Raw genomic sequence first — 23021 nt, forward strand, 5'->3', positions numbered from 1 at the left:
CATCAAAATGGAATGTTCACGAATAGGGATCCTCTGAAGAGAAGGAAACAAAGAGAAACATGTCAAGGAAGAAAAATCATAGATGAGTCTGATTGGAAAGCCAAACTGGATTAGAATTTCATTCTGCGTCACTGTAAACCATGGTTCCTTTCACAATTGCCTCATAAAGGAGAACATGTTCTCATGCCAGTCTATACTGCTCTGCATGCGTGGAAGGTAGCAGAAATAACTTCAGAAACTTATTTACAAAATGTGCTGTACATTTGGCTCATCATGAGAATGTGCTCCAAATCCACAATTTTCTGTATTCAGTTTAATTCCTAATGACATACTAATGTGATGAATATTTTTCTAGAATTTCATAGCTGTTATATATGTCTGTGGAGGGGCAGGTTTCAAGGAAATAACTTTCCTAAAACTACCTGATACACTTACAATTTCAATGCGGTACAAACCAGAACCTGTCTACCTTTACTATTCATTCTTTAGACAGCTGTTTAAAACAAAAATGATGAGTAAGTTCTGGAGTGGATTTCTCAATGGATTTTACTTTGTCTGCTGTAAATTGAAGTTAATACTTTCATTCACTGTTAACTTATTAATTCTGCAATTATCCGGAATTTAAAAAGGTGATTGAAACAATAATATAATATTCATTTCTTATTTATTTTATTTATTTGTGGGTGTTTCATCACTGGAGGTTTGTCCAGAATGGTATAGGGCAGGGGTGGGCAAATGTGGCTTTTTTACAACCTGTGGACTTCAACTCCCAGAATTCCTGAGACAGCTAAACTGGCTCAGGAATTCTGGGAGTTGAAGTCCACAGGTTGTAAAAGAGCCACATTTGCCCACCCCTGGTATAGGGTCTTCTGCTTGAGCAGGGAGTTGGATTAGAAGACCCCAAGTCCCCTTCCAAATCTATTGTTCTGTGGTTTTTTTGCTTTTTTGCTTGTTTCTGAGAGATTTTGAGGTTTTAGCTTCCATCTCCTTTTCCTCCTCTTCTGTCTTCTTTGCCTTTCAATTAGTCTTGACTCCTGGCAACTGCCTGGATAAGTCTCTGCCTTCTCCCAGGCAGAAGAATCTTCCATTTGGCTACCAGGTTATATGAATTTATGGACCAAACCAGCTGGTATGCATGATATTTCACCTCTAAGCCATCTTTCAGGCTTAGTCTGATATGAGAACTGGTCTGCTGTGAAAAGTCTCTGAATTATTTCCCTGTGTTCTGGTTTGTTAATATTTTCCCTAAGATACTTGATGTTAATTCCCATCATCTTCAATAACCAAAGGCCATGACACCTGGTTGAGGGGGGTCATTTTATGGGAAAGATAATCCAAACTATTACAAAATTAGAATAGGGTTGCAGAAAGTGCTAATTTTTTGCAAGATTTATGGTGCCAGTCAGATTTTGTTTGTGCCTTATTTTTTAGTCTTTATGAACTAAAGTCTTCCTTTATTTGTCTCAATAAAAAGTGGAGGAATAGGGATTCTATTCTGGCTTTGTTGATTTTACCTAATGGTATAATAGTCCTGGCATTTACTATATTTATCTGAAAGAGAAAAAATAAATACATTTCCCCTTTCCTCAACAACTTACCTTTATGATGGAAGTCAAATTAATTTTAGTTTCACTTCACTAATAGAAAATTAGGCTTTTTAAATATAATCTTAGCAGTGTCTGTGTGTATGTTTAACTGAGCTTTATCTTCCTTTCGAGTAAATATGATAATTTCCCCAGAATAGCAACAGTGGGGGGAAAAACAAACAAACCATGCAATCTGACCATTTTTCAGTATTTGGGGTAGGATGGGGGGAGGGGATATGTTGGAACAGAATTATATCATGTATGGAACTATATTATGATATGCAACAGTACTGTAAATACAGATCTGCCACTTATGATTACATTGCATTTATTTCATTATTTTCTTTAGTTTAAATAAATATCTCTGGGAACTATTACATTTGCTATGCCTTTTTTAAAGTTGTTGGCTCATAATCTGGGATTCTAGGCATCTTTTTGCTCTTTTCATTCAGAAAGATTTCTGGAATCATGATGTCTGTTCATTTGGAAAACACTGAGATTTTTCAAGATTTTGAAGGGCAAAAAAAATCATTGCACAGAATCTTTTCTTGCTTCCCTGTGGGTGGCTGCTACTACCCTTGTTTGAGGGCACCTTGAACCATCTGCAATGTACTTGGAGGTCATTAGTATCAGCCTAGAAACCTAGCATTATGAACTGTAAAAGTTGTGTTCTCCCTTTTCCCTTTTCTGCATGTATGTGGCAGTTGTTGTGTGCCAGCTGTGAAAGAAGTCAAACCTAGTAATTAACCCATATGTGACCTACCGTATTCGACTGATTTCCAGGCAGGGAGAGAGCGGTAACTCTAGCCAGCAATACCATCCTTTCTGTATCTGTAATGATGGTTTTTAGAGTGTAATAGCTGCACTAAATCCTCTCCTTCTTGTTCCATAGCCGCTGTTGTGACAAGAAAAGCTGCGGCAACAGAAATGAGACTCCTTCAGATCCGGTGATAATTGACAGGTAAGGGCTGCCGTTCTTTGGTGTAGATTTATTTTGAGAGAGTGTATTTGTCTGTTTGTTCGTTGCACCACGTTATTACTGGAACGTCTGTCCTGTATTGCTAATGGCCGAAGAGCGATGCTTGTCTGTGGGCGTCATTTTGTGATTTGTTTGGAATTGGCGAGGCTGTGAGGTTTTGATTCTCTGGGAAAGGCCAGATGGGGTGGAACTGGGGGAGGGAGGGCTTGGTGGATGGTTCTGGTGAGAAACTCTGATTCATGTTCATGTGGAGGATATTTTTCTCTGCAACTTTCCGTGCCTTGATTCGCATGCTGTGCCTGGGAAAGCATCGGGAATATAAAATAATAAGTTAGTGATTTATGAAATGTGGTTGGGTGCTTATAAATATTTAACTTTTTACTTTGAAAAATGTTTGAAGCATTATCACTTTTTAGCTACAGTAGTGCTCTTGGATGCAATCCATCTAAATTGTAAGGTTTATTTTATTTGTGCATTAAGAGATGGGCAAACTTAAGATCCCTCCCCCCCCACCTCAAGTCTCTTTTCCTCTCCCTTCTCCTTTAAGGTCTCCAGCTTGTTCCCTTTGGTTCGAGTGCAGTTTTGATTGTATTGTTAGTTGATTAATTCATTTTATCTGTCTTAATTATTATGGCTTCTAAACCAACCCAAATTACTAATCTGGCATGACCGAATAAATCACTATAGAACAATAAATTCACCGAGTTGGTCTATATAATTTGCACGCAGCAGGCTTGCAAATTAGGCTGGGCTGTCACCAAATAGTCTTTTTTACATTTTAATTATTGAAACTTGTCATACAGAAACATATGATAAACTGTTACAGTGTCACCAATTACTCTGTGAGAGTTAGGTGACCATGCAGAGCTGATACTGAATGCCATCAGCTAAGCAGGCTGCTGGATCAGTTTAGAATCAAATGTATATATATTGTATATATATTGCTGAGCACATTGTAAGCCGCTCTGAGTCTTCGGAGAAGGGCGGCATATAAATCAAATTAAAAAAAAAAATGTCCCTTGTTGTATTATCTACAATTCGATTTAATTCTGCTTTTAAATTATTTTAAATTTTATATTGTATGTATTTTAATTCTGGCTGTTCACCGCCCTGAGTCCTTCGGGAGAAGGGCGGTATACAAATTTAAATAATAAATAAATAAATAAATAAATCTAGATCTACCTTATTGTCACCCTTCAGATGAATTGGGTCTGTCAATTCCAGATTTGTAGCCAGGGCAGTTGGGAATTCTGGGAGCTGTAGTCCAAACATAGCCGGAGAACATAAGGTTAGGGGAAGGCATCAAAGATATTGTAAACTGTGTTCAGTTCATACACATTTCTTTGTTGAGTTGTACTAGATGTGTACTGAAATGTAGTGAAATTATGTTGTTCTGTGACGAGAAAACATGATGTAAAAGCAATAATTGCCTCTTATGTATAATTCTAAACATGCATATTAGGGAGGAAGCTCCATTTAGCTCAACAGAATTTACTTCCCATTGTGCTTTTAGTACAGTTTTCTCTCTCTCCTTTAAAAAACAAAAACAAAAACTATATAATTTTGTAGAGTAAGTAAATGTTTTAAGTAAATTCCAATTGGCATTACATAATGTATCAATTGCACATTAAATGTTGAGGAAACTTTTTTTGGGTACATTGTGGGGTTCTGTGTAATCATTCTAGGCTAGATCCAGACTCTGGCATTCCTGTAGTACCTAAGTAATTAAGAAATTATTGGAGAGCTATAAGATATTAAATATGGCACTGTCTGCTGTATTTTTGTATTCAAAAGATCCTTGAAATCCTCTTTCGTTTTCCCAGAACATAAACAGACAAAAATAAATTTCTATTGTTGTTTAAACTGAGAAGAAACCATGATAAAATCTCATTTTAAACCATGATTTAAAATCCTTCATTTTATGAAGCTGATAACTATTATTTTCTGCTTCCAGTGCACTGAGAAATGTAGATGAATAGAAGTTTTTTGATTTGTTGTGTTGCAAAGATTGCTTATATTATATAAGCAAAGCAAACAAGCAAAGCCCTTGTTTTGTGCTTTTTACTAAGAAATGTTTTTATTTTTTTATCCAGACTATCCTTTCTGTCTTCTGTTTTCCTCACAGCTCTTGGTCTGGTGATCCACCATACCATAATTGTACAGACTTTGATAATGCAGTACTGTTAGTTGCTTCTTAAAGATTTTTCGTGAAACTAAAAATCTTGCTTATTTTCATTTGTAAGGTTTAGTCTTACAAATGTTGCCTTGTCAGCCACTTTGAATATGAACTGGCTGATCTTTGAAAATTCCTGTCTTGGTTTCAAGTGCTGATTTTGATAGAGAAGTTTGATATAACTGTGGTTTGAATAACATGTGATTTTGACCTGTTCCTGTGGGTTGCAGTGGCACAAGAAATTTGACTCAGCCGAGCTGTAATTAGCATTGCCTGTGTTTTTGAAAGAGGATTGGGTTACCTGAATTGCATTAGTGTGGCTTCTATTGTTGCCGCTTAGCATCTGTCCCAGTAGGGTACTTAAAACCTTTTTCTTGGCCAGGGATAGTTCAAACATTTACGCAAAAGAAAGTAGGTACTTTGTACAGTTGGTGGCTCTGGTGAGACGAGTGACATTTATTAGTGTAATTTTCCCCTCTTGATTTTGAAAAAACGTAAAGCAATCTGCATGGAACTCACATTTAAAATGGAATACTTCACCAATTGTGTTAACATTAAAAAGCTGTCATGAGCCACAGAACATATGTTGAGTTGCAGTCTGCTGTCACTCCTGCATGCATAAAATTGTAAGCTATTATGCCAATTGATATGCAAAACCATGCTTTGCTTTTTTTGTTTGTTTGTTTGTTTACTGCCAAGTGATCCTTTATAGGATAAAGAAAGAGGGTTTAGAGAGGCTTATGCCTGGCAGAATGTGCAACCTATTTGGCCTGAAGTAACTTTAACACAAAATGGTGACCTTGACTGTTACATGTAAGCAGGCAGAGGCCATATTGAAATCATGTACCCATTTCTATGTATAGATGATCTTCCTTTATCTACATTTATATAATTTGGTTTGAGGAATGCCTGGTGAACTATTTTTGTGTGTGTGTGTAAGGACAAACACAGACCACATGTTATATACTACTATAGATTATTTGAAAATTAATGAATAACACCTTTGATGTATAAATATCGGCAATCTCTTACAAATGCTGTGAATATCCAGGATTAAATGCTACTAGAGGATATATTTGTTACTATATCAGATCTCTGGATAGGAGATCTGATATCTTCCAGATATTTTGGACTTCAGCTCCCCAGAGTGTTAATTACCATGACCATCAGCTAGGGACTGGGCAGCTGTATGCCCTGTGGCCATCCCTAACCATATATGTACTAAACTCACTTCTACTGCTACTTGTAATAGATTCTCTTCTATTGGGTAGTGGATATTTCTATAATACCTTCTTTTGCTATCATGTAACTCTTACACTAATTTATCACAATATGAGCTATAAGTGTTGTATACTGTATTAAGTGAGAGCTTTCTGAGCCCCTCTCATAACTGTTTCCTGATTAATCTTCTCTGATCTGGTGCCCACCATTGGAACTACAATGAACATAATTCCCAGCCAACATGGCCATTGGCCACAGCACTTGAGATTGATGAGATCATAATCCCAACATACCTGGAAGGCATCAGATTTTTTGAAGGTTGCAGAAGGCAGGTTGGGAAAGGATTGCATTTAAAGGAGCATGCTAGAATTGTGTTATGGCCAAAGCAGTTCATGGATTGGGAGGGAGGGGGCGGGATGGGAGGCAGAATCTCATAGGTTTGGTAGTGAATGCAACTCATACGTTTTTAGAGAGGTGCCTTTTACCACCACAAATTGCAGTCAAAATGACTTAAAACCATGTTGTGTTTTGTAGTGATCTACTTTTGCCACTATATCTGAAAATGTAAAAACTGAATCTAGGATTCCCCCCCCCACCAATTCAGTTAAAAAACACAAACCTGGAAGTTAACAGAAAATGTGTGTGTGTGACACTCATTTACACACATAGGGATCCTTTGGTTACATCATGTACAAGTTCCAGCACAAACGCATACATCAAAACATCAAAGGTGAAATGTCCAGTGATACATTTTAAAGCTTACTGTATCAAACGTGACAATATATTAATCTCCAAAATGCTAATAATATCAGATAATCCCCTCAATCTCAGCGATCTAGTCCTTTGTGCATTTTCTCCTGCATGTCTTTTGACAGAAACAATCTGCACTTTGTAGAATATACAACAACGTGGTAGAATCTGCTTCACAACTATTATTTAAAGGAGTGGTGCTTTTCAGGCAACCTCCCCCCCACACCATTCTATAAAACTGCATGTAATTTCATGAAGATGAGGAAGTGACACATCTTTAGAGGATGCACAATGATGCAAAACAACTTGATATTCAGCCATCTCTATTACAAGGGGCACAGTACATGTTCAACCTAGTAGCAGAAAAAAAAAGAAAGAAAAAAAGAAGAGGAAACTACTTCCTGTTACTATATTCCAAACCGATAGTGCCTCCAATTTGAATTTAAAAGGTTTGCCATAAAATTCCTAGGCAGGGCTGGAATACATTGTATTTTTATTGCTACATTGGATATTCTTATGTCCTAACCTCTTTTCTCCCATATAGTTATTCTAGTTCAATAAATAAAACCTCATTAGACTATTCCCATTTCAATGAGTTTATTAAATTTTACAGGAGCAATTAGCATAAGCTGTGCTAATTTTTCTGGAAGACTAATGAGAGAGCTTCTTAATTAGGTTTGCTTTGTAAAAATCTGAAAACATGATAATGAAAAAAGTCACATAGGGTGCAGTGCAACAGGAAGGAAATGTCTTATTATTTCTTGATTTGTGAAAGATGGTTCTGTATTCTGGCATAGCCTCAAACTTAAGGCAATAAAAAGCCACCACGGTTGACCCCTTTTGAAACAGATATTTGGCCAAATCCCCCCTCCCCCTTTCATGGATGAATTGAGCATGCCCTCGTTCACTTGATTAGGGAACATATAGAAAAGAATTTTCATTTCCAATGTATGTGGCCAGATCACTGTAATATAAATGTATGTCCTGATATGTTCTGTGATCTCTGTTCTGTTTTTGTTTCCAATGCTAGTGGAAACACAACTATCAAACAATAGGAACTACAGTAGACATCTCTACATTAATAGTTGTGTTTACACCAGCATTGGAAACAAAAATCCAGATATATCACTCATGACCCTAAACTTTTAAAGAAAACAGAACAGAAATCACTGATCATCTCAGGCATCTCCAAATTCAAAAGGGATATGACTGATGCAGCGCTGCTCATAGGTGTGCATACTCATCCCACTATTGTCCTTATCAAATACATCCTGAAAGCTTTTGAGATGCTTCAGACAAACAAAAAAAAAAAAAAAAGCAGACCTGAGCAGAGGTAATTTGTAGGACAGAAGAAATATTGATGATAAATGCTGCCTCTGCCATTCTTCTTTCAGCTCTTTTAAAAAATGACGGTGTCTTTTTATACCATTGATATGACTTGCTGAAGGAAAGAAGTCATTTATTTTTAACTCAAAAAATTTGTCTGATGCCAATGTATTAGAAGTAATTTTGGAGCTGTTGTGCACACCGTGGTGACACAGTGGTTAGAATGCAGGATTTCAGTCTAATTCTGCCAACTGCCAGCAGTTCAATTCTGAACAAAAGATTGACTCAGCCTTCCATCCTTCCTAGGTGGGTAAAATGCTAACACTGTAAACCGCTTAGAAAGGCCTGTGAAAGCACTGTGAAGCAGTATATAAAGTCTAAGTGCTATTGCTATGAAACAGAATGCATTGTTCTTTGAATTTGGCTTGAGGGATAACTCTTCGTCCCATTCAAAGGTATTTATTGAATTCTGGTAGAAGTTGGTTTCTATAATTCCAGTTTTGCCTTTATCTGCCTTTTAGTAAGCCTGAAAATGGAATGTATTTTAAGGACCGATCATGTTAGAGTATACAATTGTCATGGGACAGTTCTTTTCCCTGAGGACAATCAATAATATTAACCCACCCTGAATCGCATGGTCTGCTAAGGATTGAAACTGGCATTAATATGGTGAACCCGGTTATAAGTTAGCTAGGAAAACATACTGGCATATTTTGACATTACCTTGGCCAAGTGATGTGTCCTGACTCTGACGTTTATACATCAATTTACAACTTATAGTCATCAACTTACAACCATTCATATAGCGACCATTCAAAGTTACAACAGTACTGAAATAACCGACTTACAACTGGTCCTTGCACTTACAATCATCTCCATGGTCATGTGATCAAAATTTGGGTGTTTGACAAGTAGAATGTATTTACGATGGTTGCAAAGCTCGGGGTCATGTGATTGCCATTTGTGAGCTTCTCAGCCAACTTCTGACAAACATGGTCAATGGGAGAAGCTGGATTTGCTTAATGACTGCATGGTTCACTTAACAACCACAATGATTCCCTTACCCATCATGGCAAAAAAGACATAAAATTGGCCTTTGCTTAGCAATGGGAATTCTGGTCTCAATTGTATTCTAAGTTGAAGACTACCTGTATCTGGCTCAGGCTTGTTTTCTGTAGCTAAAATAGTCATACAAGTCAGATCTCCATTTGTCCAATTTTAGTTGGAGCAGAGAGCTTCTTGTGCTGATGTTTTTGCAGATATGAGCACGGCAAGGAACGTAGAGCCCAGCAGGTGGCAATGGAGAAAGGTGTGATGAGGAGAGCAGGTTCAAGACTGAAGTTAGACGATTGTAATTACCTTGGTTCTGCCACTTTATGATAAACAGAAGTCATGTTACAAGATTTTGAACACTTTACCTAAGCTGGAAAAAGTATGTTGTAAAACTGTGATTTGATTCAACTTCTTATTGCGAGTACAAAGTATGCTTGAAGCTTCCAGGGCTGCCTCATCAATTGCAGAGATGAAAAATACACAGTGCTTTCCCCTTGTGTGTACCTAAGGATTTTGAAGTGAAGGTGGCAAACTCCAGGGCTAGAACTGTGATGTTCCTAGATCACAGTGCTGCTAGATCACAGTAAAGATTAAGACGACGAAATGAAGGACAAGCTCTGTGCAAAATCAAGCATCTTGTGAATTGTGCACTAGTTTCAATTGAAAAGTTAAGCAGATAGCAATTTTTGGGCAAAAGTTTCCCAAACTGAACTTCTCTAACCTGGTATCCTAGATTTCACCTCCCAAATTGTTCAAATGTGTCTCAAACAAGAATTGTCTGAGTATTAAGAATTTCTCAGATTTCTTTTTCTCATTGCATCCAGTAATTTATGGTGGAAGTAAAGACAGTTTTTCCCTTCAGCCGTTTGCAACGAAAAGAGAGTTTGAAGAGCGAAAATATCAGACAGAGAGCAGAAAGTTTTTCACTCTGAAGTCCCTTCACACTGAAACTGGGCACCAATGGCCTTTTGAAATTCCCCAACAATGTGTAAGCAGAGAAGTGTGTGAGCACTAACTCTGAATTTCTCAAAAGGAAGAGAAATTCTCCCAACTGTTTATCAAGGACTTGTCTCCCTTAGTGGATATGGTGGAAAAATTTGTCAAAAAAAAAAAAAAGCTCACCAGGAGCAGTTTCTTCATAATTTCTTTCCTTGGGATTCAGTTGAAGCCAGGGAAGCTGCATTTTTTTTTACGCTCTTGTGAAGAAAAAGGACAAGGATATGCTACTCTCTTATGCAAAATTCTCAGATCTTCATTTCACTTCTGAAAGAATTTAGGAAGTCCGTTCTTCATCAAGTTGTATGAAAACTACTAGGAGAAAGAGAGGCAGGGAGATTTGGTGCTATTTCATCCAAATTCCTGTTTGGATGGAACACTGGATTTTCACCCTCTTTCCTTCCCAGATTGAAGTACAATATGTGGATAAAAGGGCCAAGCTAGACTTTAATTCACAACCCCAGAAGGGCAGAGTAAGACAACTACTGCCTTACTCAGTAACAGTAACAGAGTTGCAAGGGACCTTGGAGGTCATCTAGTCCAACCCCCTGCTCACACAGGAGACCTGTACTAGGGATTCGAACTGCCGAACTTTCTGACTGACAAGCTCAGCATCTTAGCCACTGAGCCACCTAGTTAGGCCATTCCAGTAATGTGAATTAAAGGTGACTCTGTGTAGTAATCATGTCCTTTATTTCAAAGTAAAGGTTTTTTTGAAATATATTCTGTGTTCCATGCTTTCCAGTGCTTTTTCCTCCCAGAGAGACACCCAAAATAATTTGATTGATAGGATCTGAACCTCTCAGGCCATCCATAAAACAGGGCTTTCCTCACAATGCAAGGATTGGCATTTTAAAGGGCTGGGTTTTTCTGTTGTGTCTCTTCCTAAAACCCCAGATGCCCTATTTGTAGAGGTTGATTTCTTAATGCTAGCTGCTTCTTTAAAGTAAGCAAAGGGACAGAAAGGACAAAGGCAACTCATAGGGTTTCCTAGATTAACCTACCTAAGGATCTTTTATTCCATTTCATGAATGAGTAAAAACAGATTTAAGGAGGGGTAGAAAGATATTTTATGACCCCCTCCCCCGTTCTTATTTGCTGAAGCATTAGGAAGAAAGAGCAGAAAGGAGAAAAACCAGAATTCTTTTTATCTCTGAATGGTAATAAAGGTAAAGATTCCCCTTGCACATGTATGCTAGTGGTTCCCAACTCTAGGGGGCGGTGCTCATCTCCGTTTCAAAACCGAAGAGCCAACGCTGTCCGAAGATGTCTCCGTGGTCATGTGGCTGCCATGACTAAATGCCAAAGGTGCACGGAATGCTGTTACCTTCCCACCAAAGGTGGTCCCTATTTTTCTACTTGCATTTTTTACGTGCTTTCAAACTGCTAGGTTGGCAGAAACTGGAACAAGTAACGGGAGCTCACCCCATTACACGGCACTAGGGATTCGAACCACTGAACTGCCAACCTTTCGATCGACAAACTCAGCGTCTTAGCCACTGAGCCACCACATCCCTTCTGAATGGTAATACTGTGGAGTAAATCACGTTTCAGGATGGTTCGGCTTTCATGTAAAAATGCAACTGAAGTAAAAATGTACAGTATGTGATATGATTCTTATGATTCTTATGACTTTGTCTACTTTTGTAATTTTGTGTATAATGATAGAAATGGCTTTTTCCTACTGGACAGGGATGGAATTTATTGGTCAGTGTTTGAATATATATTAGATGCCTATCTGTTCCCTGGGAGGATGTTACTACCCCCTCCCAATCCCCAGTTCCTGTGTAGAAGGTGGCAGATTTTTAATGCAACACAGTATTAGAAATGCAACATAAAGGTATTTAATAGAGTTTGGGGGGACTTTACAATGTTTAGAAGATTTGAGATTAAAAAACAACTAAAGAAATGTTTCTCTTTAAAAACACGTATGGCATATCTTAATTTAGTATATTAAAATTTTATGTTCCAAATGAAAATGACATATTCAGTACTATTAATCTGTTTTTCGTATGAAATAAAGTGATTAAAATGTGCTATTTCAATACTTTGAAATTATATCCCGGACATTATTAAAATGACCCAGATAGAGACTTTCACAGCACCCACTGAAATGTTGTGAACAGTACTGTTTTTGTCTCAGCTCTTGGAAAGGTGTAGGCAAATGGAGATAAATCTAGCGCAGGCTATTTCTCTGGTTTCCCACCTTTGTTCCGGGGCAAATGAAGGTTTTAGATATAGAGGGTTCATTATTACAGAATTTTAATTGCCTTAATCTGGCAAAACTCCTCATCTAACAAGAACTTATTTTTTTCCAATTACTTTTGATGGTCCTATTGAATGTCGTGCCATGTATGTGTGTGGCAAAGTTTAGAGGAGGAATAACATTATTGTTGGAGGTTGATAATTCTGGAAGCAGCATTACTTCTAAATACAGGTAGTCCTCAATTTATGATTTTAACTGGGACCAGCAGTTCTGTTGCTAAGCGATGTGGTCATGAAGCAAAAAATCATGTCACAGTCTTGACTTACGATGGCAGTTCTGATAATGATTTGTACATGGCCATTAAGCCTGATGTCACATGACTGTGGCTTGCAACCTTCTGCTGCCTTCCCCATTGACTTTGCTTATTGGAAGCTGACAGTGAAGGTCGCAAATGGCGATCCTGTGACTGCAGGGCACAGCAGCGGCTGCAACTTTGAGAAGCGGTCATCAGCTTCTTCATTCAGCACCAGTGTAACTTCAAACAGTCACTGGACAATTGGTCGCTAAACAAGAGCTACCTGTAAATTTTTGGAGCTAAAGTGAAGTAGCTGGTGTGTGTGTGTGTGTGTGTGTGTGTGTGTGTGAGAGAGAGAGAGAGAGAGAGAGAGAGAGAGAGAGAGAGAGAGAGAGGTGGGTTCTACTTACCTTTACTACCGGTTCGCAGCAGGGCCGCACATTCACGCTCTTCTGCACATGCGCAGAAGCGTTTTGATGATGTCAGGGTTGGTGGGCGGAGCCTCCTGCCAGTTTTACTACTGGTTCTATAGAACCAGTGCGAACCGGGGGCAACCCATCACTGGTGTGTGTGTGTGGGGGGGCCTTGAAAGAGAAAGAGGGAAGAAACTCTTAAGAAGAGGTTGCATTGACTGAAAGAGATGATCTGACAAATTTTAATCCATTAGAGCCATATGAAACCTTTCCAACATGGCAGCAGTCTCTGACTATATACGGTAAGTGACCTAATGCTGGGAGGGATAACAGTGTATGCTGTGTGTATTATTTATAAATAATATAATAAACATGATAAATATAATATAAATGTAATATAATTAATACAATGTGTAGCTAACATTATATATATAAATATATTTTCTGATATAAATCGTATGTAATGTTATATACGTAAATGTAGTGTTAGCTAACAAGGCCTTAATCAGATCGTGCCTCCTGCCCTGCCGTATGCCTCCCAGCCACCTCCTGCTCAGTGGGGCTTTTGATTCCTTTCAATGCGATTATTTCACATACTCTAATCCAGAATCATTGACATGAATACAAAAGGCTAGTGACATCTAATAGATGCCTCTTAGCTTTGCCTCCCTCTTATTCCTTGCCTTTTCCCCCTTTCCTCTTCTTCCTTTTTTCCCCCCACCTGACAAAAGCTTACAGACACTTGGGCTCTGTCTCTCTGAGCAACATGGGGGGCTCTTCATGAAATATAAAGGAGGAAAAAGGACTGACGTAGGGCTGATAAGCAAGGGAGCAAAAGACCATAGATTAAAAATAAATGCCACTAAATCCTATCCTGGATCCTCACTTGTTCCTTCAGTGTTTTCTTTAACTCTTCCACTGCTGAAAGGAAACAGAGACTAAGCCAAGGAGACACACACACACACACACTCCCTCCCTCCCTCCCTCCCTCCCTCTCTCTCTTTCTCTCTTTCTCTCTTTGTGTGGTTGAAGAAATAAAGATTATTCATCCCTCCCCTCTCTCCTCCAATGACCTGATATTGGGGTTTGGCTAACAGAAATCCAAGCAGCCTTGGGTTGCTGCAGAAAGACTCCAGGCAGCTTGTAAATCAACAGCCTGCTTGGATATCCTAATGTAATGCATTAGACAACAAAAGAGATTAAATGCTTCCCACTTCACCGCAAACAGTTTCTGAAGTGTGGTTAAGATTTATATAAACCATATATGTATTTGTGTTTGTATAAATGTTGTACACACATATACACCAAATGTTACATATTAAAAATGTATAGGTTATTGCTGAGCCAGTTTGGTCTAGTGGTTAAGGCACCAGGCTAGAAAGCAGAAGATAGTGAGAATGAAGGCATGAAAGGTGGCTGGGTGTTCTCCCCAGCTATGGGTCCCAAGAAGTGTAGTACACACACACAGCTCCAAAAACTCCGTTTAATACAAACAGACCCCTTTCAAAATGCAGGCTTTAACCACAAATGTCCTTATCAGCCTGCTATGAATTAAGGAGATTAAACAAAGTCCGACAAGGGTTGGTAATCAGCCCAGAAACCAAGTTGTAACAAAAAACTCACTCTCAAAATGCTCTGCTTAGGACCAAACATTGTTTCCAGCAATGTTTGCTATCTGTGTGCGAACTTAAATAGGCTAAGGGAGTGGCCAATTAACCCCAAGCCTTACTCTTGAGGAGACCTCCTCCTGAGTAGCCACTCCTGCCTTTTGGCAGCCCTGCATGCTCGAGCATTGAGAAGAGTCTCCTCCACTTCACTTTCTTCACTTGAAGGAGCCTCTGGAGGTTCTGAAGGCCCTGGCTGAGTCTCTGCCTCTGGCACCACATCCTCTTCAGCCTCCTCGCTGTCCAACTCGAGCGCCGGCTGCACAAGCTGCTGGTGCGACACTACATCAGCCTCCTCATCGTCGGGATCAGCCACAATCCACACAGGCTGCTGGTGGGCCACAACACTGGGTGACTTTGGACCACTTGCTCTCTCAGCTGAAGTCAACTTCAATCTGGGTCTCTGTGGTTTTAGTATAACATTTTAATCAGTGCACCTCAATTCTCCCAATTGTTGGAGAAGCAGCATAGTATTTTCAATTATCAGCCCATTGAAGCCCTTGGAGGGCCATAGTTCCTTCCAGTATATTTCTAACGGGGTCTGGATTTCACCCTGTCTTTCATCCTCATCTGTTTAACCAGCTTATACTCTTTCGTGGTCATAGATAGCAACAGAAGCTCTTGAATGCTATACCAGTAACTGTAAAACCAATGTCAGTTACACAAATTGTTTATCTCAAATTGATACTTTCAAGATATGTGGAGGAAAGCAGTACACAGAGACCTCATAGATGAAGTGCATAGCTTATCATACAAAATGATCAGATGGATTGATAGTTTTAATTCAAAGGTCTAAGACTAATTTGTTAAAATACAATCCCAGCCATTATTTCAATAACTTGTCTACATGCTTCTATTTACTGGGCCATTGATTCAACAAACAAAGATACAGTGGAAGTAAGTTTACATTAATGTGGGATACAGTGAGAATTCTATTTAATAATTTGCTCTTGAGCCTTTCAGAGTCTTTAGAAACTCTTGGTTGATCTCCCCTAAGTCCTAACCAGTGGGCCACTGTTGTAATTCATCTGATGACACCATTTTATTAAAAGTTATTTGGAATGCAGTGGCTTCATACAGGTTTTAAATAGAATCTGGGAAATTACTCATCCTCACAATATTCCATATATCAAAATTCCGCACAGCTTTGAATCTGGATAAAAGGAATCTTAGCCTCTAAAGTTGAATGTTTTAAATAATCTAGGATGAAATGGGCAATTTTTGAAGGGCTGAGATTCTGTTGAGGAAACTCACATATGGCCTGGGTATTCTCCTTTCCAGTCATCTGCAGTCTTGGGAAAGCCAGATTTTAGCAACCTGGAAGATTCATGTCACTGCGCTCAAAATGTGTAGGATTTTGGTATTCCCAATTCTTTCATGATTTTAGTTGCTTTAAAAAAAATAATTTAAATTTTCATTTAATTTGTGAGGCTGGGCCTGTTCTTTTGGGAAGCAATGAATATGAAGTGCTTGAGCATGCAGCATTATAAAGATCTGTTCCAAAAATACATTTCACAGTTTAAAAAAAGAAAGGTGACAGGCTTAAAATGATTAACAGGACAGGTTACCTTGGATTATAGCCATAAATCTCAATGTAGTCTCTATCCCTGGCCATTTCTGAGGCCATTTTGAAAAACTCTTCAAATATTGCCACAATTTGATTTTCTTCTTGAGTGTAGAGGAAGAATTCCCTCCCCCTCGCCCAATGCTTTAGAATGGATTCTAAAGTGTCAGGAGCTGTTGTTAAAAGAGTTATTAACATAGTTGTTAATAAGGTAGCGCAGCCTGTCAAATCATGATATCAGGATTCTCCCCCTTCTCCTTTTATGTTTGCATCAGATCTCATTTGGAAACCTAATGATTTTGAAATAGCACCTGCATTTAAACAAAAATTGCCTTTCATTTTCAAAAAAGACACACTCCTGAGGCAAGCACTAGCTTTCTCTGTGATCTCTATGAAATTAACCTTTTAGTTAGACTCTTTTGGCATTGGTTTCCTAGCATATCCATTGGCTGACATCCCAGAAGTTAAGTCTTTCTAAGTGGATGTTAAAGAACATTTTACCTGGCTCAACTTTAATAGAAGAATGACAAGAACAAGCAATATATAATCACTGCATATAGTTCTTTCCAAGAGGTGGATTACTGTAATTCATTTCAGCGTTAACATGGATTTGTCTTTGTACCTGTGTTTTCATAGCCTAATATTTTTAGTTGGTTAAGACGTATACTCAGGGTGTATGGACACATTCAGAGAAATATGCATGCTTGTGGCTCAGTCTGTTGATCTGGAAGACCAAATGAATTTTATGTCAAATTATTCTTCAACTTTTATTTTACAAATTGCATTTCTGGCATTAATATGATCTTTCTTAGCTGAGACTGTGTTCGTTTTATTTAATAGAGGGTACATCTCTGATTTTTCTATGTGCTAGAAATCTGTTGCCAATTCATTTTAAATGTTTCTTGTATTTCATTTCTTGAAATATATGGCCCCAAGATACTTGGAGTTAAATTTCTTAAGCTTTTGTAGTTTCCTTTAGTTAGTATACTGTTCCCCAATTGTTTCCATCCCATCTAGGTGGGATCTCCCCACCCAAATGAAGCAAATTGAAGGATATAAAGGTCACGATCTCTGACCTCTGTTTGTGACATGCTCTTTCAAAATAACCTCTAGAATGAGAAGCCTAGAGTTCTTTTAATGTGTAAGTATATAGATGGTGCTTGTTTATCGATGAAGTTGCATAGGTTGGATGGCAGGAATGAATGGATGAAATGAATGAATGACCCTGTGTATTCTGTGGTCCCTCAATTAATGGACCATTATTATCGCTGGGTGTGTATGCATGTTTCTAGAGAGAGGAGGGGGAGGGAGGGAGGGAGGGAAGGAGGGAGGGGGCAAAGAGTTGTCTATTTTTTTTCACATACTAGCCAATTTTCAGGCCTGAGATGGGATTAGTAGTGGGGGGAGGAGGGAGTATTTAGGTAGGGCCCTTTTGCCTTTGGCCCTTTGGTCATTTGCAGGTTTTTTTCAGCACCAAATGCTATAGTGATCCCACTGTTTTGCCTTGATCACATGATGATGGCCTTATCTCGCCTCCAGTTGAAAACTGAAAGAATTTTGTGTCCATCTATGAGTTTTGAAAAAAGAACTACTTTTCCCATTTTACCCATTACAGAACCAAAGCCAAATTCATTAATGACCTCATCAGCCGGTCAACATCTTCAAATATTCTTTTTCCCTATATTTCGTTAACTACCAATTTCTTAAAACAGGATATCATGATTCATGCAAGATGTAAGATCAACACAAGTTGTGTATTGAGTTGTGCTGGGGGTCCATAATGGTGGAAGCCTCTCAAACAGAAGTTATATAATATGTATATTCGGCAATAAGGAAAGCTATCCTATTATGAAAAAGTCAGGTGACAAACATTTCTTTCAGAAAATCCAGATCTCTGATGCTTGGATTTTTGAAGAATTATTATTTTGCCTAAACAGAGAATTTCCTGAAAGGCTGAAACCTGGGAAACTGAAACCATAATTCTAAAGTGCTTTTTTCTGGGTGTTTTTCATCAGGATCTATTTATTTTTCTAAGTAGAAACATGTCTTTTGATAGAATCTATTTGAAGAAATCAAAATGTGTTGAGCTAACAGTTGAATCCTGATGCAGCCAGCCTTACAATCTCAGGTGAGTGTCTGTAGATCTGTCAGTACGAGTGGCACTTTCAAATTTTTCCAAATTCTATGGACAAGCCTATCAATATAGTTTGTAGATAGTGGTGTTGTTTGTACATTGCAGCTTTAATTGAGGCAAGCTCTGCCCCTTTCATTTTTACCATGTGAAAAGATTCAGGAAACATTATTCCAGCCATTCTTCTGCCAACAGAAAAGCACAATCAATTTACTTAAGTTCAGTGGCCAAAATGAAAGGCCACAAGCATTGCCTTCCTCTTCTCCACAATCTTCAGAGGAAATAGGAAACCTCAAACTGGCTGGAAGCTCCTTAATGCATTTTCAGTAAGATGACTCCCTGGCCATGTAGTATCAGCTTCTCATTCCCACTTAGACTGAGGTAGGTGACCTGTTAGGCTCAGTGAGTTCATCTGATTTTGAATCCATGACACTGATACTGATATGTTAGCTGCTGAAGAGGGGTAGCATATTTGCAAAATGGCTGCTTGAGGGGCGTGGGCAGTTACAAAGCACTTATTTACCAGAAGGAAAACTGAGAACATTGTGTTGCTTGACACTTACTTTATTTCTCTGAGATGCTTTCTCATTAACCTGTTCTTCCAGGTTAACATTGCTTTCTTTCCTGACTTGGTAGGCAATCAGAACACAGCACTGGTTTCCAGCCATCCAATATACCTGCTTTGGAACATCTTAGCTTCCTCCAGAGTATAAAGTTGTCCTGCTTATCTGTATATCTTAGTTGCTGAATTGGGATTGGATTATTGCCATGCTTTGGATGAGGGTCTTTCTTTGAAGATGATTTGAAATGGCAACTGAGCCAAAATGGGATAGCCAGACTGGAAGCTGGGAGAAAGTTGTCACTGCAGAATTACACCCATCTTGAATTGCTGCATTGGCTACCAGTTGACTTCAAGGTTCAGATGCCACCCATCTGCTGAAAAGGTAGTGCCAATGAGATAATACCAGGGATAATGCCTTGCAAGGATCTCTGCATGTCCAGTGTGAACCTCAGGGAAGACTTCTAAGGATTCTGTCCCTACCTGAAATGAAGAAGGTTGGGACCAAAAGGCAGGCCTTCTTGAAAGTGATTGATTATATGCCATCAAGTCTTAGAGCCCTCATAGATACATGTTCTCCATGATTTTTGATAATATTATGATGATTGGGGAAAAGAGGTCCCTCCTGTGGGGTGCCACAGAGTTTCATGCTCTTTCCTCTCCTTTTAAACATCTACAATACATGAGATTTCTGGATGAGTTCATTCATCACTGTGGGGTGAAGTATGATCAAGTAAATGCTAATGGTACCCGATTATATATCTCTACCCGTGGAAAATTAAGGAATCTTCTAAATATCCCAGTGTCTGGTTGCTGTGAAGGTCTGTATGAGGAACAATGGCTTCAGTTGAACTCTGATAAGACTGAGTGGCTTTAAATTTTGGGGCCTATTGGTTCTGAGACTATGCTATCTTTAGTGCTGGATGGGATTGCATTGCCCCAGAAATCCTAGTACCTAGGATTTCCCTAATCTGGAAATCCTCCTAGACTCATGATTCTTGCTCCCTGAGCAGATACCAGCCATGGCTAGCAGGGCCTTTCCACAGCTATGGCTTGTGCACCAGTTATGCCTGTTTCTGGATGGGTAAGCATTGCCTACAGTCACTTATGTCCTAGTCACCTCCAGATAAGATTACTGCAATGCGCTCTTATAAGTTAAGGAATGACCTTAAGACATTATTTTGGCAGTAAATGGAGCATAAAATCTGTATTATTTGTTTTTGATTTGTTGGGTGGATTATTGTATTTTTTGAGATACTTTGTTCTTTGTTCAAGAGTTTGTTCTTGAACAAGTTGAATCGGTTGTTGCTACTTCTTGTCCAAAGGACCTGCCTGGTGAAAGGTAGGAACTGTACACTGCCCAGAGTTGATCAAATTGGGACAGTTTGTAGTACCACTTTATAATGCCTTGGTAAGACCACACATGAAATACTACATCCAGTTTTGGTCTCCATGGTTTAAAAAAAGATGTTAGGACACTAGAAAGACTTCAGAGAAGAGCAACAAAAATGATTAGGAGAATGCTGGCTAAAACATATGAAGAACAATTGCAGGAACTGGGAATGTCTAGTTTAATGAAAAGAAGGACTAGGGGTGACATGATAGAAATGTTCCAATATCTAAGGCACTGCCACAAAGAAGAGGGGATCAACATATTCTCCAAAGGACATAAAGGCAGAATATGAAGCAATTGATGGAAACTAATCAAGGAGAGATCCAACCTAGAGCTAAGGAGAAATTTCCTGACAGTTAGAACAATTAATCAGAGGAAAAACTTGCCTCCAGAAGTTGTATATTTGAACAACTATTTGAAATTGTATAGAATTTCCTGCCTGGGCAGGGGGTTGGACTAGAAGACCTCCAAGGTCCCTTCAGCTCTGTTATTCTGTAAATGTTGTAAAGAAAAACAACCTTTGTCCGCCTACCCTAGTCATCTGCTTGCTTCACTGATAACAATAGAAGAACCTCGTCATAAGGTTTTGGACAAGACCTTTTCATTCCAATGGAAATTTATAAGGGGAAACCCTGCATCCCTCCTGCCCCCCCCCCAATAATTTTATTTTAAATTATAGTAACTTATTCCCAGAGAAAGAATGTAGTAAGGAGTAAAAGACAAAATAACTGTGCATTGCCTTCAGCTCTCGAGCTGGGGGAAAAATATCCCTGACAAACAGTAGCTATTTTCATCATTTTCAACTCAAGCATCCAAAAAAAATAAGTCACGGTGAAAGCAAAAGTCTGTACCAAAATATACAGTGCATACGTGACTGGTTGGCCATTTAGATATTCATGAACACAGATGGACATCCAGATGCACTTGTATACATGCAGACTAACACATACATGCTCACACACCCACACAGAACAAAATCCTAGTTCTGAAATGCTGTGTCAGTGAGATCCTTAAGATAATTTAGTTCACATCATTCCCAAGTATTATTTCTAAAACCCGGGCATTTAAGGTTCACAGTTCTACGAAGATAAACATTGATAAAATCATTTGTATTTGATCCAATTAGCTTTTAAATATTATGCAACTGGATTCCCCCTCCCTCTTTCATTTTATAGGGAAATAAATTCTCCCGATTTCAATTAGATTTCCTGCCCGGTAAGGATATGTACGATTGCAGTCTTAATTATATTTCACTAGGATATTTTCTACTGTTAGCATTTTTAAACCCACATAGGCAATATATTAAAGGTTTTCTTCCTCTCCCCTTTCAGTATTGTTCCGGGAAATTTAAGGAAATCTTCCCATCCCTGATAGCACCACAGTTATAGGTCATTATTTTGTCAAGTGCCATCCAAGAAGCCATTGTTTTCCAGAATGAGAAGTTTCCCCTGGTTTTCTGCTACTTGTCCTCCAGGGAGGTGTTATTTGCATGTCCTGCTGCCTTCCTTTATCAAGGGGTTAATGAATTGTCCCTTGCTCCAGGCAATCCCATCATGTGCCTGGTTGACTCTGAAAGCTAGGCTTGCTGGTGCCTAGGGGCATCTTTTCTCAACCATCTCTGAGGTGGCCACCTGGGCAGATGAGATCCAGCACAGCTTGTCCCGAGGACACAAAACGTAATCGGTTGCTGCCGCTTCTTGTCCAAAGGACCTGCCTGGTGAAAGGTAGGAACTGTATGGGGAGTTAATCAAAGCTGGGAGCCATCTTACTAGCTTCAGGAAATGGTGAACCTCCACAAGGGGGGGGGGAGAGAGAATGTATCCCTCCCCCCTTTTGTATTCAAGAGAAGGTGTCATTCATGAGGCCATTGTGCTGAACTAATCAGGTTAATTGTGGAGTCCTGAATAGTCCTCATTTAGCTGATCTCTCTTTCTTGTTACAGACCGATAGGGTAGCGAGAGATTACATGTATTTTGCATTTTTTGTATGGCTTGCTGACTCAAGAATAGAGAATTTAATTTGATTAATATGCAAACTTTGATTCATACACAGGCAACATAATATTTTATGTGAGATAGAACTGGCCCCACTGGATTGTGGGACCAATATTAGATCATAAAATATGGTCATATTATGATTTTTATAGAAAGATGCACAGATTATTGGTACTAATTATTAGCAATAGTTGTTTGGAACATATTTAGATCTAGTGGGTTACATCAGATTATAAATATATATGCTAATCAGAAGCTGCCCTTTAGCTTGAAAGATTTTATAACTCTCAACAAACTCATACTCTAATTTGCAGTGATGAAGACCACATACAATAAACGATTTTGGCTGTTTTGTTTTGTTCTGCAAATATTCTTAACTCTACAATTTCAGTTTATTGATTATACTAAAGTCAATAAACTACACTACTACTTGACATTTTTTATTACCATGGGCTTGGAAATCCTGATACTCCCTTTTATATGTAGATTATAACAAATAGAGAGGGTTATGTCCTTGCTTAGGTAGACCTATAAACTAGATTCATACATTTTACCAAGCCAAAGTATTATGGAATTGAGATGGTTAATAAATTTTACAAATAATCAAATCAATCAACCAACCAACCTCCCGCCACTGCCGCTACCGGTTCGCCCAATTTGGGGCGAACCAGTAGCAACCCACCACTGGTGTCATGTAAATCAGCCATTTGTGAAATAG

At 38.7% G+C, this 23021-nt stretch overlaps 1 protein-coding gene across 14 annotated transcripts in view; it reads left to right on the forward strand.

Moving 5' to 3' along the window:
- The window catches only part of EBF1 (EBF transcription factor 1), a 364337-nt gene that overhangs the window by 22913 nt on the left and 318403 nt on the right, over positions 1 to 23021 (forward strand). For 13 of the 14 annotated variants that reach the window (XM_070933822.1, XM_070933827.1, XM_070933830.1 and 10 more), the window contains exon 6: positions 2479 to 2547. The exons of the other annotated variant lie outside the window; for it this stretch is intronic. In XM_070933822.1, coding sequence (XP_070789923.1) covers positions 2479 to 2547 — 69 coding nt within the window. The remainder of the gene's footprint in view (positions 1 to 2478; positions 2548 to 23021) is intronic. 14 annotated transcript variants of the gene reach the window in all.

The sequence above is a fragment of the Pituophis catenifer genome, unplaced genomic scaffold (genome assembly GCF_029215685.1).
Source record: "Pituophis catenifer annectens isolate HBS135680 unplaced genomic scaffold, rPitCat1.0.hap2 SCAF_2, whole genome shotgun sequence".
Lineage (NCBI taxonomy): Eukaryota > Metazoa > Chordata > Lepidosauria > Squamata > Colubridae > Pituophis > Pituophis catenifer.